This window comes from Lipophrys pholis (genome assembly GCF_963383615.2).
Source record: "Lipophrys pholis genome assembly, chromosome: 16".
NCBI classification, from domain to species: Eukaryota; Metazoa; Chordata; class Actinopteri; order Blenniiformes; family Blenniidae; genus Lipophrys; species Lipophrys pholis.
In genome coordinates, this window is record NC_137634.1 from 10,694,935 (window position 1) to 10,706,528 (window position 11,594).

Sequence of the window (11,594 nt, forward strand, 5' to 3'; positions counted from 1 at the left end):
AAACGTTATATGGGCTTGATGCACAGAGCAGTCTGTCTAATCTTCATCTATCCTCTACATCGTTTTATCAGACTGAGTGTTTCAGGGCAGCTGAAGCCAATTATAGCTGACTGTGGGCGAAGGCAGGCCACAACCTGGACGGGTCACTCCTCCATCAAAGACAGAAACAACAACACGCGCACTCGCATTCACATCCATGGCCGTTTATTTTTAACCAGTTATCCTTAAATGTATGTTTTCTGACTGTGGGAGAAAACCGGAGCCTACAATAACATAGCGAAGGATGTGACAAGAAGCTACCACGCTAACTCAGCAACATTTTCTCCTACATCATATCCAGAGATCTAATATCAGGACTTACCCTAAACACTGGTCCCAGACACAAAGACAGGGAAGACATGCATGTCTCGTACAGTAAGCCTTCACAGTGTAACCACGACACCTCCATCTGACTGGAAAAAGACAATGATAGTAAAAATAGAACAGAATGAGGTTTGTGGGTTTGTCGATTTGATTTATGTTAAAGTGAATTTACTTTGTTACTCAAACTCACATGTAAAACGGCAGCTTTGGCGGATTATGAAAATCTCAAATACTTTTTCTTTGGGTGTAAAGTGTAAAACAAATACAGACATCGTCTATTAAGTAATAACAAGTCTCTTAAAGAGATTTGGATGGGAAATGTGAGACAAATGCAGGTCAGTGTTCCTGACCTGCTAAATGAGATCGAACTCATAGATGTATATAGAAAAAACTCAATTATAGATGTAAAATACTGCATTTTGAAAGCAAAACAATAAACAGAAGTTCATATCTCAATGAGCATGACACATTTATGTTCATGGTTACTGTACATGTCTTTATGATGATTATATCTTTTTGCTTTCTTTGTAGTTGGTTGGTTTGTCCCTGTGGTTATTTTATTATTACGTCTAGGTATTTTTGGCTCATTGAGATTATTTTATCTATTTATTTGATTATATGTGTCTTTAGGCCTTTATCAGGGGTTTCAAACACTTGGGCCACAAGAGCACCCAGTTAGTTCTGCAAAGTGTAACAGTTTAAAAGAGGACTAAAAGTAACTCCCACATCTAATTTGGACACTGTTGGTTTCACTGGTTTAAGGAAGGTCAGCAGACTCAAAACATAAAAACTAAACAGCCGATAGCAGTAAAAGGCTGCAGCTTATCAACTTTTTGCTAGTAAAGTTACATAAGAAACAACCTCAATGTGCAGCCTGAGAAGCTTTTGTCATCATGAGCCCTGAAGAGCATCACTGTTGCATGGAGGGATTCAGATACTATTTTAAAAAGGGCATTTCAAGCTGTTCAAAATACATTTTATGAAAAAGTGCACCAAGAAAACCTTAAAATTATCACATTATATCATAATTCACTGTGCGAAAACAAATCATTGAACTGGATTGACTCACCTGAAATAAACAGGGATATACACGTGGCCTCTTTACAAAAATGAGTTTGATGCTATATGGAGGTTCTACATGATCATCTTGCACCATTATGGTAAATTGTAGAGAGGAGAGTTTTTTTAATTTTTTAAATCTCTTTAAGTGTGTTTATATTCTTTGAGGACATGTTTTTGTGATCATTTTGTGTTTTCTCCTCTCTCTTTGTGGTCATTTTATAGACCATTGTGATCACGATTTTGATCATACCAAATGTTTGATACATTTGGTATCTCATTGTGGATGTTTATGTCTTTTGTTGTCATTTAATGCCACTTTGTGCTGGTTTTAAGTTACTTGGTGCAAGTTTTGACAAAAAGAGCAAATCTAAAAAATACATGTGGTCATTTGCGTATAATCTGTGCAAACTTTGTCAAATATGAAACATCTAGAAGCCTCGGGTCCTGAGGAAAAGGATTATTAAGTGCTGCTGTTTAAATAATTTAACTACTATTGCGTTTGATGGAAAGTTGTGTGTTTGGATGTGGGCCGTTAGACAATGTGATGTTGGTGGTTGGAGCGCGAGGGGAGGCTCGTGCTAATACCCGGAGAGGAGTAATCTACTCTTCAGCACCTCGCGGGCACCAGGCGGAGATCTCCGCCCCAGACTCGTCTTGGCTTCAGCTCGGAGCCCGGATGCGCCGCCATGCCGCTTCTGTCAGCGACTGGAGTAATTTATTCGCCAACCTGCCCGACTCTGGTCGACTAAACCTGGGAGTTCACCAAGCAAGTCGACGCGGCAGTTTGCGGAGCACCGGAGTCGACTCGTCGTGTCCGCTGCGTCGCGTGCTGGGCTCTGCCGCGCGCCGTAGTATCGATGCAGGAAGACTTGTGAGCTAGCTGCTAACGTTAGCACGAGTGGAGAGAGAGAGAGAGAAATAGAGAGAGAGAGAGAGAGGAGGGGGGGAGAGAGAGGGAGGGAGGGAGTGCGGGGTAGTCACAGTCCGGCCGGAGGCGGGGAGGAGGAGGAGGAGGAGGAGGAAGAGGAGGACTCTGCGAGGTGAGACTGTTATTTTGATGGTTGACTACACTGCTGCTACTTGCATGGGAATAAATAGGCTGGCCATCTGGGAAGCTCGTATCACTTTCACAATCGCGACTTGCGGTGTGTAGCTGTCTTCAGGCGGCGGCGTATCGATGAGTTGACGGTTTGTCCAATAACATTTTAATTTTTTGGGGGGCGGGGTGAAGCTGAACGTTTACTCGACGTTTCAGTCCTCTGGCCCGCGGTGCCGCTGGAGCTACGAGCTAACATGCTAACCAGAGGACTGCCGGACAGTCGGGGGCTGAGACTCCCAAACTTTTCAGGTCGGTGGCTGCCGAGGCTTCAGATGTCAGGTTACCGGTCGGAGGAGGGTGTCGCCCCGGACACACACTCTGCATCGGAAGCGGAGGCTTTAATGTCACTCTGAGACGATGTTAGAGATAACATGAAGAGTTTTGAGCAGGAGATCAAGCAGTGGGAGTTGGGGGGGTCAGGTGTCTGGACTTTACCAGGGTCTAATAGACATGTTGTCATTCTGCTTCACTTCCTGCTACTTATGATGGTAAATTTAGTTATTTCAAAAGAAATACAACACCTGCTCTTTATAGCCCCATTCTTTGTCAAACTTATTTTTACGTTGTTTAACTGTATATTACTGCTTCATAGCTTCAATGAAGCGCAATGGTTTTTTTAATTAATAAAAAACGGATTATTACACAGTCTATAACATGTAATAGCACAGCTTTTTTATTCCCCACATTTTTATCTTTAAAATAATCTAAATTAGTTGTTGATAATATGGGAATTTAGAAAGATGTGAAGTAAAAATTAATAGTTTTTATTTATTAAGGTGTTGATTAACTGAAAGCCCTTTTATTACATTTGAAAATGATTGTGTTGTACAATGCTGAGTTTATTTTTGCTTCTATCTAATTGCATAGAAAATCAGTCATCCTCTATCGGACAGTGACGTTATTATACCTTCTCTTATCTTTATGGCTCACTGAGAGATGTGAATGTAATGTACAGTGCTTTTTTATTGCACACAGTACATAAGATCCCATAATGACTTCATAAAAATGTGCGTGTGGTGGAGAGTGAGGCTTATCAGCATCAGGAAAAAGACATTTTACACCTTGGACAGATGGCTACACTTTGAGTGGGGTAACACAGAGATGGGCAATCTCACACACCTATACAGAAAATGTAGATTCACCCAAACAGAATGCTTTTGTATTGTGGCAATAAGCTGGGGTACATCATGAAAAATTCAGCTTCAGCAAAGCAAGAACATTAACTTCCTTTAGGTCTCATCATCCAGCTATCTTGCGGTGAAGCCACAGTGTTAACCACTATAGCATACCGCTGTACATTTGTTCAATTCCAAGCATCAAAATGGTTCAGCTTGATTGAATTAATTCAACTAGCTTATAATGTCAATTTAGAAATATTCATACAACCACTCCACTTAAAATGCAGGTTGTAAAAGAAAATCAACACATTCACCTTAATCATCTTTTTATGAAAAATGTGGAAAAGTAGGATCTGTTTTGTAAACCTGAACAGATCCTCGCTGACTGTTGCCGCTCAGAAGCAGGCGGTGTGTCTTTGTACGTTGGAATGGAAGAATAGGGGAAGATTTGAGGGTGTTGGTGTTTGTGCTTTATTATGTATTAAATGTATAATTACACCGTTGAAATACCATTAAATAACAGATGTGGTTATGTCAATGCAGCATTCAAGAGCCTCTTGGCATTGTTGACTAAACTTAGAGTGAAGAGTCCTCAGTCGCGGTTTCCCATTTAATTCTCGTAACTACTGTTTTCTTTCTTTCAGCTCTGGAAAAACCTGTGTGTTCAGATTTGCAAATCAACCAAGATGTCTGTTGAGGAGGATACTGCAAAAACTGGCTGTCCACAGTCCAGCTCAACATCACCTGTGCAGCTCTCAGATTGTACCGGATCATACGGCAATCTGTCCGTCATGATGGAGAGATCCGCAGCTACCCCTGACTTTGCTGCTGCGTGTCCTGTTCCAGGCACAACGGCCTCACCAAAGCACACCAGCACGACTGATGCGCTCAACCTTTCTGGCGAGACCAAACAGAGAGGCAAAGGCAACGAGAACAACATCAATCGTAGGAATAGCTTTCAACATTCCAAACAACAACAGGCGCAAACAAGAGTGACGAAGCGCCGCAACACAGCAAACTCTAGTTTTAAGCATCCAATGTCTGGCAAGAGGAGACGAAGGGCTAACTCTGAGAGCGACTCCGTCCTGCCTACCAACTTCCTCTTAGGTGGCAACATTTTTGACCCTCTGAATCTCAACAGCCTGCTAGATGAGGAGGTCAACAGAGCACTGAACGCAGAGACGCCAAAATCTTCCCCACTGCCTGCGAAAAGTCGGGACCCGGTGGAAATATTGATCCCCAGAGACATCACAGATCCACTCAACCTGAACAGTGGGATAGCAGACAGCAGCTTTTTGGCGTCTCCCTTCAAGAGTAGTGGAAGGAAGAGACACCGCAATAGACACCATGGGGGAAGTGGTGGAGCAGCTAGTGGTGGTGGGATTTCTACCACGCAGACAAGCCTGTCAGAGTCAGTAAAAAGTGAGGTCAAAACTAGCACATCTACTCCGCTTCCGGGTATGTTGGCTTCATCTTCAGCACTAGGTGTCTCCAAAGATTCAAACAGTTTCTCCAGCATCTCAGCGGGAAATTCCCATGAACTGACGTCTGACAGTTCAGCCAGCTTCAAGGAGGAGCTGACATCTGTATCTATTGAGGACACTACATCCTCTCTGTCTTGGGGTCCAAACCAGCACACAAGCAGACGTAAGCGAAGACGCAACTCAGGCAAAATGGAGCCTCCATTGACCCATTCTACCCCCTTTGGAAAGTCAGGATCTAACGAGAGGAGTTGTGCAGTGGGGCCAAAAAATTCCTTTCACACGCCAAGAAGTGGTTCCAAAACAGGCCCTGGACCTCGCCAGCACCAGCACCCCCACAATCAGGGCAAGGACCCGCACAAGAAGTTCCAGTTTGGGAATTACAACAAGTATTATGGCTACCGCAACCCTGGCTGTAGTGAGGACCCCCGTGTGCGTGTGCTTCGTCCTGAGTGGTTTGAAGGAAAAGATGTACTGGACTTGGGGTGCAACTCTGGCCACCTTACTCTTTATATTGCCAAAATGCTAAGACCTGCCCGCATACTGGGCCTCGATATAGACAGTGGTCTGGTACATGCAGCCCGTAAGAACATCAGACATTATCTGTCAGAGCTGCAAACTGAAGAGGCCAGGCGTGCAATGCAGAGAAAAAAGACTAAACAGGAAGAGAGGAATGGAAATGAGAATCACACGGCCGCAGAAAAGAAGCACAATGAAGCGGAGACCAGGGATGAAAATGGGAAGCCAGCGAAAGAAGAAAGTGGCCCTGCGAAGGCTGCAAATGACAATGACTCCTGTCACACAGATGAGAAAGGGACCCAGAGGCAGGACAGCAAAACAGAGGAAATGAAGCAGGAAGATTTTGATTCACCCCCTGCTGATCACGCTGTGAGCTGCTCCTTTCCTGTGTCCCTACGGATCTCCAGGGGGCCCATCGCTGCTCCCCCTCTTACAGAAACATCCACAGTGAAGCCCGGGGAGTTCCCCTCAAATGTGTCCTTCATCAAGGTAAGACAGTTTTGTTGAGGAGAACTTTTTCTGGAGAATTTCTGAGATTTCCATTTAGATATTTTATGTGATAAAACGGAAATGAGAGCATTTTAAGTACATCAAGAATAGGTTTTATAGTAACGGGGACATTGCTGGAAATAATCTGAGGACTGCCGATTTCTTCTTTCTATCTACCCTGACATGTTGATGACACTTAACTTTGAAACAAGTTTTTTTTATTTTATTTTTATATATATACAAACACAGTGTGTATCTGTAACCGGCTTTCCTCCTATTTAAACAACAGAACTTTTAAGTGTCACTGCTGGTAAGTATGCTTTCTCTAAAGAAATCCTATTTTGTGTTGTCCCTCAGGATTCTATTCCTGGTCCTTTATAGTTTTTCTGCTGCCTCTAGTTATAAGACTTTTTAAAGATATGTCGTATCATTTCTATGCTCATGACATTTAGTTATGTCTCCTAAACCTGACAATATGTATAAGTAATTTTTTTTGCTTGAATGTGTGAACTGCACAAAAGATTTGATAGGAGAAATTGTTTTGCAACTAAATGCTGAGCAAACAGACTCAACGTGTCACAACTGATGTGACTCACCATTTTGAATTTTTATGATCGGCTGTTGAACCTGAATTACACAAACCTTGGCGTCTCAGTTGACCATTCTTTAAAACTCAAGCAGCATTCGAACAGTTTCTTCAGTATTTTAGCTTCTAAAAAACAATGTTAAGTGGAAACGATCACACATGCTATTGTTTCATCTCGTCTGGACCTTTGCCACTCATTATTTACATAACTTGTCTCTGAAGCCGCATGTTTGAATCTCCTGAAAGTGGTTCAAAATGCTGCAACATGACTTCTGACTGAAGCTTACAGATGTCATATGGCATGATAAAGTAAGAAGTTGTATGATTTATCAGCAAAGCAAATGCGTGTCAAGAACACATGCACAGTTTACATTTTATTTTATGTTATTTATATATATATATATGTATATATATCAGTAGATATTTTTTGTCTTTATTACACAACTCCCATCATGTTTGGTCTTGTGCTTGGGAGCGATTATGAAGAAACCAGTCGAGTTGAGAATAGAAAGTTGGAACCTGAAAAGAGGAAACACTCTTTGCTTTTCTCCAAATAGTTTCTGTGATGTGACGACAAGCATTTTCACTCAATCTTGCTCCCGTTTGGGTGGGAACATTACCATTTTGTGCTGGATTTCTCGTACATAAATGAATAATTTACCCTACTACAATCCACAAAGGAGGGTGTAGGAAAGGTTCCAACAACTATGTGAATTGGTTTGATGTAGAAGTCCTTTCTGAATAAAAAAAGTTCTGGTATACAGGTAATGTTAACACAGCTGTACATTTCTGAAATACCAGGAAGCGTTCGGTTTAGTTTGGGATTTAAACCGTAATAGTGAGGAACCTGTCACTTGGCAATAAGCTTTCACCAGATTGTTGACGAGACTCTCGTTTTCTTCTATTATTAGTCTTTACTGGGTGATGGACCAAACCAAAGCTGTTATTAGTCAAACTTTTCCATTACTGTGGTCTGTCCTGATTATCTAGTTTACTAAACTTTGTTCTCTATTTAAAAGGTGTTTGGGATCAGATAACAACTCAACTTCTTTCCTGTTCTTCATTGTGCTTTTTCTAACCCAACGTCTTATAATGACACCTTGCAGTTATGCGTGTATCGTGTGTGTGTGTGTGTGTGTGTGTGTGTGTGTGTGTGGGTGTGTGGGTGTCGGTGTGTAATCTTGGCTCTACTGGTCAGCCTTTGCCCTTTCTATTGTTTACTGTCGGCTGTTTGTTGTGTTGATGCAATGATTTTGTTAGGCTTTTGCACTTCTTTTTTTTTCTTTTTTTTTTTTTTGAGGTCTTTGGTTTATTAAAGTTGTTTTCTGCACATATCAGCATCCATATCAGTTTGGCAAAATCTGTAAGTAAAATACTTGAATAAGGAGTGAAGTATAATCGTATGGATCCTCGCCAGATTAATGTAAGGTTTACGTCACTAGAGATAAATATTTACCACTTGCTTGAATATACAATCACAGAATGCATTGACTTTTCAGGAAGGAATGATAAAAATAGATACTATAAATCAGGACTTTGGTTAGAAGCTGTTTTTATTGGCGATGGAACTGGATGGGGTCATGAACTATAATTGACTGTTCTCTTGTGGTTTGTTATTCCAATCGAAGGTCAGTTGATGAAGACATTTTAGCACAGTAACAAATCTGAAGTCTCTATCTGTCCTGTGACATGTGTTGCTCTTTGCAAAACTTCTAAAGACCCCAAAAAGTACCATTATGAGCATCACTTGAACCTTCCACAGTTCAGGTTTTTAGCTGTACCCCTCGTCCAGCTAGTATCTTACGCTGAGTTTCTCTCGCCTCTTGTCCTTTCTCCTCCAGGCCAATTATGTCCTGGACAACGATAATCTCCTTGTGACTCAGCGGCCCGAGTACGACGTGATCCTGTGCCTGAGCGTGACCAAATGGGTTCACCTGAACTGGGGAGACAGTGGCCTTAAACGGCTCTTCAAGAGAGTCTACCGACACCTCCGACCTGGAGGCATGTTCATCCTGGAGCCGCAGCCTTGGGAGTCCTACGTGAGGAGGAGAAAGTTGACCGTAAGATCCCCAGAAACAAACTATTTCTGTAACAACGCTGCTCCACCCGCATGTAAAGCATGCCGCGTTGTTTTGCTGAAACATATTTAAGACTGAGTTTTCTCTCTCACAGGATAACATCAGCAGAAATTATCACAGCATCCGCCTTAAACCCGACCAGTTTTCTTCATACCTCGTGCATGAAGTGGGCTTTGCCAGTTTTGAACATCTTGGGGCCCCCAAGTGTTCAGTGAGAGGTAACTACCAGATAAATTCTCTGAACACTCTTGTGCACGTTCTTGACTATTTTTAGCTTCTCACCATGTTTGTTTATTCATCTCCAGGTTTTCAGAGGCCAATCTATGTTTTTCACAAATGACCGTCCCTGCCCTGAACATCATTGGATGTGAGTAGCTTAAAACGCCGCTGTACATTCACCCAGCCAGCTGCAGAGGGCTGCAGGGAGGCGTCTGATTCCTGGAGGGACACGGCAGCTTCTGGAGCGGAGGAGGAAGATCAGAGAGGAGACGGGGACCAAAAGTGGAAATGATTGTGTAAAGATGAGATCTGTCGTGAACGGGAGGCCGAACAGTGAAAAAGGTTGGACTGAACTCTTGAGTGCAAAATCTGGAGCCAAAAAACCCCCAAACCAAACATTTATTTGGCCCGCCCGTGGAACGGATGGAATATCCTTGGACTATCTTATTGCTAATGACGCCCCCGTTTGACACTTAAGGCCAAAAGTTGTTTGAAAATCTTTGGCCTCGTGTTTTCTACCTGCGTTTCACTGTGCCGCCGCATCACCGTGCATTGGCCATGTTAGGGTTGGGCAACAGATCAGACTTCAACCATCATGATGACACCTCCATCAACTGGATCCCAAAGTCATTTTTAGATGTTTTACACTGACGAGGAATATGTTTTAAAGCCACACTGAAGTGCAGGGAATGTGTTTCATGCTGTGTATAAGACTGAGCAGGCGCCGTGAAGGATGTACCTCACGATGACACACAAACCACAAACTACACCTTCCAGAAGTTCTGCTTAATTTCATCTCATTGAATTTCTCAGTCGTGAACATTTGACTTGTGGCTCTGTAGCTTATGGAAACTTTTCACTCCTAACATCCTTTTTAGAGATTCACTGGAATGCGCTTTTCTCCTCTAAATAAACTAAGTTTTACATCAATTACTTCACAGAATAATTTTTTTAGTATTTGTTAATGCTATCCGGCAATAACAATTTCCATCATAATTTGAGGTTAACAGATTAGCGACAGCTGCTCTTTAATCCACCTGGTCTCGATTTTTCCGATTGATTTATGTTCAATATGTTCTGACTCAAAGGTGGAAGGATGGAGATTTTCATTGCTGATAGCTTTAGCAACCTAAAATAAATGTTAAATTATAATTAAAGTAAAAAGGTTTTTTTTTCTTCTAATGACTAAATTATAAACCTTGTGGCATTTTCAGATTATTATTTGCCACAAAAATAAACAGTGGAGGTCGAGGCAGAAGGTTCAATGGCTTAACTAAACCCTCCACCGAAAGATGCTTTTTTTGTTTGTTTGATCAAATGATTAAAATCATAATCACACAAACACAGGGAAGCTAATGAGTGTTTTTAGAAAGTTGAGCTACAGAGACAAAATACATGCTTCAATGGGAATGAAAGAATCCGTAAGAATTTTTTAATTCTGAATTCTAATAATTTGAATGACAAAGACTCGGTCAAAGGAAGTCCTGCAGTCGGTGACATGGCAGCTGGTGTTTTTGTCTTTTCTTCCAACCCTAACATGTGGCTACTTGTGTGTTTTCTTTTTTTTTGTTTGTTTGTTTGTTTTTTATTTGCAAAATGTCTGAGAGTGGATTTTAAATTTTAATTTCATTGGAGCATTTGAAGTGTGCATGTCTGTATTGAAACCAGGAAGAGCCTCCCTCATTGCACAAAACAACCCGAAGAGGCGGACGAAAGAAGGTGGTCTGAGCGATGAAGACGATGTTGCACAATGTGAAAAAGTTCCCTCCAAACAATCAGACCCACCTTGTTCCAGTTTTGCTTTTGCACAGCCAAAGTATTCACAGTCGCAGTCCAGTACCTCAGAAAAGACATTTTGATCCTCCAAACATTAGATGATTCACATCAGATGGGCCACACGGTGGAGTAGTGGCAGAGCTTGCATATTCTCCCTGTTTACCCCAGCTTCCTCCCACGGTCCCAAAAAACAGGCCTGGCCGGTTAATTGATGACGGGAAAACGGCGTTGCTGTGAGTCGGTGACTTTGTGACTTTGTGACCTGTCCAGGATGTCAAAGCTTTGAGGCCCCGTGTGATATCCGGCTTCCCCCCCAGGGGGTCCCCGCTCCCCAGCTTAGGAAACTGGTTTGTACTGTAGTACAGGCTTGAGATGAGAAGTCATCATTTATTTCAACAGTTTGCCGAGAGTTTCGGTTGCACTGAGTTTGAACTTTTCACTTCATGGTTCTTTCTCGGGTGTCTCAGTGTCAGGGTGGGGGCGGGGGGGGGGGGGGCAAATTTGAGCTGTGATGACAGTGGCGATGTTAGTTTTGCTCCAACGTTTCAGCACACAGGCCTGCAGCAGTACTTTGCACTCAGCACGGCAGCAGGCGGCGGCCCGTTTCTTTACAGTCCAGCTCTTTTTGTGTTGCTCAGTTTGAGGCAGGAGGCCCCGGGGGTCTCTTCTGGACAGGCTTGAAGTCAATTAACCTGGCAGTCATTACGATGGGTTAAAAAGAAAAATAGATTATAAAACACAATCGCAAGAAAACGCTCCTCATTCCTTTGAAGGTGTAATGCAGTCATTCTGTTTTTATTGAAG

The 11,594-nt window shown here is 42.4% G+C and overlaps 1 protein-coding gene across 2 annotated transcripts; it reads left to right on the forward strand.

The window, feature by feature from the left end:
- The first annotated feature begins 2,445 nt into the window (after positions 1 to 2,445).
- On the forward strand, positions 2,446 to 9,946 carry LOC308121303 (7SK snRNA methylphosphate capping enzyme-like). Of its 2 annotated transcripts, none has more exons than XM_080482480.1 (5): positions 2,446 to 2,465; positions 4,287 to 6,131; positions 8,559 to 8,777; positions 8,890 to 9,013; positions 9,101 to 9,946. In XM_080482480.1, the coding sequence occupies exons 2-5, from the start codon at positions 4,329 to 4,331 to the stop codon at positions 9,133 to 9,135; spliced, it is 2,181 nt and encodes a 726-aa protein (XP_080338606.1). In that variant the 5' UTR covers positions 2,446 to 2,465; positions 4,287 to 4,328; the 3' UTR covers positions 9,136 to 9,946. The 2 variants fall into 2 exon arrangements, with proteins under 2 accessions (XP_080338606.1, XP_080338607.1); XM_080482481.1 differs by having other exon boundaries at positions 2,463 to 2,613.
- Positions 9,947 to 11,594: the final 1,648 nt, after the last annotated feature.

Bases quoted from the DNA above. Each gene is read 5' to 3' on its own strand.
- LOC308121303 (XM_080482480.1), top strand. From the start codon at position 4,329: ATGTCTGTTGAGGAGGATACTGCAAAAACTGGCTGTCCACAGTCCAGC. The intron at 6,132-8,558 runs GTAAGACAGTTT...TTTCTCCTCCAG, and splicing joins CAAATGTGTCCTTCATCAAG to GCCAATTATGTCCTGGACAA. The intron at 9,014-9,100 runs GTAACTACCAGA...ATTCATCTCCAG, and splicing joins CCCCAAGTGTTCAGTGAGAG to GTTTTCAGAGGCCAATCTAT.